This window comes from Diadema antillarum, unplaced genomic scaffold (genome assembly GCF_040938485.1).
Source record: "Diadema antillarum isolate AM-2024a unplaced genomic scaffold, OU_Dant_1.0 seq00001155_RagTag, whole genome shotgun sequence".
NCBI classification, from domain to species: Eukaryota; Metazoa; Echinodermata; class Echinoidea; order Diadematoida; family Diadematidae; genus Diadema; species Diadema antillarum.
The window spans coordinates 180,666-187,768 of NW_027271965.1; the positions used below are offsets into that span (position 1 = coordinate 180,666).

At 42.4% G+C, this 7,103-nt stretch overlaps 1 protein-coding gene across 1 annotated transcript; it reads left to right on the top strand.

Moving 5' to 3' along the window:
- Positions 1–4,964: 4,964 nt before the first annotated feature.
- Positions 4,965–6,466, top strand: LOC139744297 (G-protein coupled receptor moody-like). The gene has a single exon (XM_071654744.1). It carries the CDS (start codon positions 4,965–4,967, stop codon positions 6,381–6,383), a length of 1,419 nt encoding a protein of 472 aa, XP_071510845.1. The 3' UTR covers positions 6,384–6,466.
- Positions 6,467–7,103: the final 637 nt, after the last annotated feature.

Consider the following 7,103-nt stretch of genomic DNA (forward strand, 5'->3'; position numbering starts at 1 on the left):
CTATCTATATATATATATATATATATATATATATATATATATTATGTAGATAGAGAGAGAATATGCCTATTTGCCTATGTACGTGCCTTCTACTGATCTTGTTGCGGTCTTTTTCGAAGGATTGGCAAATTGGTATATAAGAAGGCAATGCATTTACACTTCGGACATAATTTAGATGAAAACTGAAGCTTTTGTGTGAAAATCTTCGCGTCTCCTTGGCCTGTATGAGTGCCTGCCTGTGAACGCTAGGTTTTTGGTCTTTGTTCTGATTGTTCAACTCTCATTGAATTCTATATTTAGTATGTGTTTTTTTTTTGTGTGTGTGTGTGTGTCTACTAAGTTCATTTTGATGAGGCTTTGGCGAGGGAATTTTTTATTTGTTTTTCTTTGGGTTTTCTTTTTATTTCTCCCACTTCATTGAGGGTAAGACAACCTCGCGGTCAGAGTGTCGAGTTTTGTTGTTGTTGTTCAGTTAATGCATTGATTTTCCACTCCTTCGCATCCTTAGATGCAATGGCAAACGGCAGTTTATGGCATTCTTTTTTTCTTATAGTTACTTAAAGTTTCATTACAGCTTTTAAAGTGTCAATCATACGCTGTTCAGCCGCAGCTCAAGTAATTGTCTCAGATGTCGCTTGGACCTTTACAATACAAATTCAAAAGAAAGAAATGCACTTCATTCTAGCCATTTTTTCTCCCTAGCTGTCTCGATAGGTTTAAGAAATTACACAGCACTCCTTGCGACGAATGCAGATGAATAGGAAAAAGAGGGAAAACGACCAAAAGTAGACTATATGGCAGAAGTGATGTATTTCCAGAAGTGACTTACTGGTAATCCTTTCTGAAGTAATCTCAAACGATATGCTTTTTTTTTCATCCTTATCTTTATTCGCTTGACAAATATCGTGCATTTTTCATAGAGAGCAATTGAAAAAATAGGAATACACTTTCACTGTCTGCTAATCAGGGCTATGAACAAAACTACTTTATTGTTGTATGCTGTATACTCTGTTTTGTGTTTCTATTCGTCGACAGGCATAGTGTAATTCTTGTTACGAATTAAGAGCGGCTTATTATTCATATCCAATTCAAAACCTTTCAATACTGTTCCAATCGTGTGCTTTGTTCATTGGACGTCTTCCTACAAACGCATAGTGCTCTATAGGACGATACTCAGGCATGACCAAGCTAAAGAAAAATGGAAGATCGCCCTGAATTAACGTCGGTAAGAAATCCTCAGTTATATGGTTTGCTTGAAGACTCGTGAATAGAGCCGCAATATGATCCACGACGACAAACGGCGGGAAAGGGTGGAACTAACAAGTTAAGGTGCATGAAAAAGCAACCACTGGCCTTGCGTGAAAATAGGACATTCTATTGGTGGGATTACTCTGCATGACATTTCAAAAGAGAATGGGTGTGTTTTGCTCGGTACATCTGGACATTTTGCGAAGCGTGCATCTGTGTCAGAGTCGGTAAAACAAACCCAACATCAATTTGGAACCGACAGAAGAAGAAGAGGGTAGGGAGTGGGTTACAAGGAGATGGAGGAAGAGAGGGACAGGAAGATTGGAGGAGAGAGAAATAAAGAGAGAGCGAGAGAGAGAGTGAAGAGGGAGGGGTTGTGCTTCATACGATCTCAACTAGATTGGCAATCAGGCCAAAAAATTGGGAGCGTTGATTGAATGCTACTCGTGTTGACGCTTTGTTTTGCGCGGGAAAAGGTCACGTGCACGTCGAGCGGAGGACCCTAAGCAGACTATCTTAGAGTGAATGCATGCACGACAACCACGCGACATCCGGATATACTCTAGCGTCAACACGAGATAAACTTACCTCTGCATCATAATTGCATAATGCTTAATGACGAATTTTCCAAACAGGCTCTGAGAAAAATCGAGCCTTTTGTTTGGCGCATGGTAATTTCATATCTCCGGAAGATAATTTCCACATAAAGAAAAAAGAAAAGAAAAAGGAAGACAAGAAACTAATCAGTCACCGACAAACCATAGTGATTGGATTTATAGCATATCATAATCCACATGGTACAGTGTTTTCGTTAGTGATTAGCGGTATTGTTAGAAAGATGATTAACAAGTCTTTTTATACCCTAAAATACATTCATGAAGGCCATTTTGGCGTGATTTGACAAAGCACTGATTACTCTGGTCACCAATCAGTGGCTTGACTCTTTCAGTTACTTATAATGATTTCATATTTTTCTGAAAATTACTCCTCCTGGATTGTATCTGTTCATATCGATATGGACTAAAGTCAAAGACGTTCCCGATTCCATACATGACGCTTGTGCGCGACAGGCATCCACATGCAGGGGCGCTTGGGGAGTGTCGCTCTTTAAAGATGCCATTAATGATAAAGAAGGTAATCCATCTCTTGTTTGTGGATTTCGGGGCGAGAGGCGTGGTAGAGAACGATGCCTTGTTTTACGACACCTGAATTGATAGAGATGGAAATGAATCCCCGCGGAGTCAATTTATACCAGCAAAAAGTCTTATGTGCGCGCGCGCGCGAAAGAGCGGCGGGAATGAGAAAGAGAGAAAGAGAAAGATAGAGTGAGAGAGGGAGAGATTTGTATATCCAACATTTGTTTCGACAAACGGGAAACTTTTTAATATCGCGAAAAGAGAACGAAAGTGTTTTTGGTGGTCGTGCCTGCATAATTGCAATTATCTGAAGAAAGGTTATGATCGTTGTACATCCGAGGAGGCTCAAGTCCTCGGGGAGATGGAGTGTTATTACTCCGGGTTTCCATTCCCGGATGGGTGCGGAAGAGGAAAAAACCTGACCGGGATGGAGTAATGATGCACCCCTCGCGCGGGAAATCCAATTCCATTAGCGTTAATGTCACGGGGTGAGAGGATCGGAGTCCTCTCTTTTTATCCGTTTAAGTTCAAGGCATGTTTCCGTAATACGGCCCCTTAAACTGGGCTGTCAGTATAGCTAAGACTCACGGCCTTCCGGCTTGTCCGAAAATGGATGACTTGAAAGTCTTTGATCCTGGCCTGTTTACAATGATGGTGATTATTATTTCTTTGGTATTACAATCGGAATAAACAGAGCTAACCAGCAAAGCAAGGCTATAACCGCAGGTACTCCTCGATGACGTCACTGACTAATATAAGATCAGGCTTTTTTAATCATTGAAAATATTGGGGTGAATATAGATGTACGAGTATCAAAGATTAATGGAATTCAGAAAAGAAGGTGACAAAATACACACGCTGCCGATGGTAGAAACATGCATGTGGTTGCTATGGTGTGCCGATTGACCCTCTACCCGGTGCCTAGATGCGATTTTGTCACCGTGCGTGCTTTGCTGCCATTAAATATACAGCCTTTGTTAGTATGACTAAACAAAAGAGACCAAAAAGTTTATCCCAGGAATCCTATAAGTCAAACTGCTGTTGGTGTGAAGAAAACGAAAATGCTGCTTCGACTCAAATTGCCTACACATTCTCTTGGATACACAAGCGCTTTGAGTGTCAACACTGTTAAATGCATACCCGGAAGCAAAAGCAGTGTCTCCTCTTGATCTGTAAGCAAAGCAACGTATCAACATTTCTGCAAACTTCTCAAAATAAAGACACAGACACACAAACAAACACACAAACGCGCGCGCACACACACACACACACACCTCAGGGAGATAGATTCAGCTCAAAGGATATTTACATTCAGAAAACATTTGCGATTCATCCCAACGAGCTTTTGTCCTGTAACACACTAAGTGATCCGATTCACCGTCTTGACTTAAAGTCTTCCACACATTATTACTTTTGTGTATCACAAGAAGTAGAAAACAAAATGAAACAAAATATAACATAACATAATAAAACAAAACGAAAAATAAGACTTTTACTTGAATTTCCCGTTTCTACGTATACTGCCCATCTTCATGATGTTTAGCTGACGGCGCCACCGTTTAAACCGAAGCCACTGCCTTAAATTGTGTCAACATTTTGAGAAGCATGTGTCCATTCTCTTGACTCACTTTGTACAGCAGAGAGTTCATGTCGAAGGGAGAAAGCTTTTGTTGTTGTTGTTGTTCTAGACCACCTACATAGAACAACGTAAACGACACCCGACCCACACAACTTGCGAAATAATCGGAAAGAAAAGGAAGTGAATTCATCAAAATTTGTATAACCTTTTCCATACTTATTCATGTTTAAGAAAATGTTCTTGCAGATGATTAATCATTGTGACGATGCCTCCAAGGAACATCTTCATTTCGAAACGATGCCAAAGGATCTTTTCAATAAATTTATTCATATCTAACAGCAATCCACATGTCTCTTCTTTTTCTCTTTCTGCAGCTGTCCAGTTCGGCAGTACAGACGACATCCGATGCAGGACATTAGTAACGCAATCTGCCATCCATTCTACCCCTCAAAAACGCGTGTCCGCCTCTCCAATCATCTGTGCTAATTTCGCCCACTACGACGCCAGTTTGAAGTGTTTGCGGCACAGATACATAGACATATTTCCACGATCCACTATCATTACTCGGAAATATCAACTGAAATTGGAGTCTGTGTACTTTCCAGTAATGTTCATTAAACTCTTCAGTCCTGGATTGCGCTGGTTTGGATGCCTCCCACATGACTGCCAAGCATGTTCGAGTATTGAAACAGATATACAAGGGCAACAAAAAGTGATGTTTGAATGAACGAAAGAGGATCGACGGTTTATCCAAACAGCACCATTATTTTGTTTAAAAAGAGGTGATAGGAAAGGATTCTCAATACAATCCAATCACTGAAATGCTTCTCAGAACATTATCTTCAACTAAACTGTCAGTATGCTCATTCATGTAAAGCCCAGGGATAACTTACTACAGAGAGTGTACGTGCATCATGAATGACACTTTGTCTAATACGTGTAGAATCTTATGTTTACAGTCCGCCGATTTTTGCCTATGCGGTTCGATTCAAAAGTAAAGGATGGCGAATGTAAGTTCTGCACATGCACCCCTGTGCAAGGATGAATCAACTGACCGAAGCGCGCTGGATATCACCTTTTCTGTTGTCGAGACCTTATTTTGTCTGCTCGCCGTTGTGTGTAACGGAGCCGTGGTGATGATTTTGTATCAGAAACCCAAGCTTCGGAACAAGTCAAACAGCCATCTCATGAACCTCGTAGTGGCAGACTTCCTGTACTGCCTCACCCTTCCCCTGACGATGTCAAGTACCCTGGCCGGTGGCTGGCAGCTCGGAGGTGTGGTCTGCCAGCTTCACGGTTTCTTCACACTCTGTGTCGTGTTGGCCATCGAGTTCAACTTTCCCATGATGGCCATATACCGGCTTATCGTTATTACTCGGTCGCAGCATCGCCTGGCGGATTTCTATAAAATGCACACGCACGGTCTACTCGCCACGACATGGATCTCTGCCGCGCTTTGCGCGTTCCCGCCGCTGGTCGGTTGGGGACGCTTTGGGTATTGCAACGGAGTTCCGGACTGTTTTTTGACGATCTGGTCCAGCAAGTCTTACGTCACATTCCTACTCATCACCACCACAGTTATACCATGCGTCATCATGGCGTTCTGCTACATTAAGGTCATTATAACGGTACGACAGAGCTCCACAAGGGTGAGGAACGCCGCGCAAAATGCAATATCTGGTTCTTCCGCGTCACTAGCGGTGTGCGACGACAGACGAATCCGTGCCTCCTCTCCCTCCCCATCCGTCCTCTATTCCGATAGAGACTTTTTGCCTATTCCTCAAAATCAACCCTCTAATAAAGCAGTGGCAGCATCAAACCAGCGCAGACCTAGCGCAGTGTCAATCGTGGGCAGGAATCGGGAGAGCATGAGGCGTGGATCCCTCGCATCTATTGCCTCCTCGACAATCTCGAACGTTCGGCCGAGCGAGCTGCGGCTCGGCAAATCACTCGCGCTCGTCACCGTGTCGTACGTGTGCACTTGGCTACCCGTCGTAGTTTGCGTTGTGCGCGCAATAATCTCTACAGATGTCTCAAAGGAACAGCAAGTGCACCTGATACAGCTGTTCCTCTTTCTCCACGTAGCAGTCAATCCCCTGGTGTACGGACTCCTGAACGACCCCTTCAAGAGCGTCCTCACCAAACTGTTATGCTGGAAACATCCTACAAGCTCACATGAAACAGAGAGGTGGGTTCCTCCCTCCGTGGCGTCTACTGTTCCACAATCCAAGATAGCGGAGAGAGCGACCAGGCAGGGCAACCACACGACCGAGGGTGACGAGAAGCGCACTCGATCAAGTCTAACACCACCGGATTCTAAACCAGACAAGGACATGCGGACGCGGATAAGAGAAGCACCGGAATCGGACCTGTCAACCAGTCAACACTCAGCTATCGCAGGAAACTCAGGAAAGCGATGACGGTTTATCTTCTCATTTATCTTCTTATCCACTTAAAGTCACTGAGACTTTTCAGCTATACAGAAACATTTTCCGCAAATAGTATTTACTCGGTCCTCATGAATTTTGAAAATGATTGTACCATTTTCATATTTTTCTCAAATGGAGGAATTGGGGAGGATTTGACACAGATATTCTGACATCAATATCATGCAAAGAACATTTTCCAAGTGGTATCAAAGATATCCAAATGTTTGTCAGAATGCATTTAATCACTATGCTGTCCTGATAATAATAATTAATCATGTTAGAACAACAACCAAACCGAACAAAATGAAACACAACGAAGAAAAGCATAAGGGTAAAACCTGCAATTATTGCAGACCGCAAACCGACTTAACGTGTTAATTTACAGGTTTTCTAATGGATGCATTGGTGGAAAGAGTGAATATATAATATATATATTGTTGGTTGGGATTCCAAGATGTGCATTAAAATTTTCGTGAAAAATGGCCTATACGTTACCAAGACAATTTGTGCATGAACAATTAAATCAAAATCGCCAAAATCAATTCTCTGCTGGATTCAGAGTCGCCTCGAAAACAAATGTTGGGCCATCCTAACGTTATTGCCAAAGCGCAAGGGATAAGGTACATCCCTTCATTTAAATAAACAATCTGTGTGGATACACCATAAAGTGTGTTGTGTCTTCTGATTGTAGAGTGAATGTATTGCCATTAG

Coding starts and splice junctions, on each gene's coding strand:
- LOC139744297 (XM_071654744.1), top strand. CDS start 4,965: ATGGCGAATGTAAGTTCTGCACATGCACCCCTGTGCAAGGATGAATCA.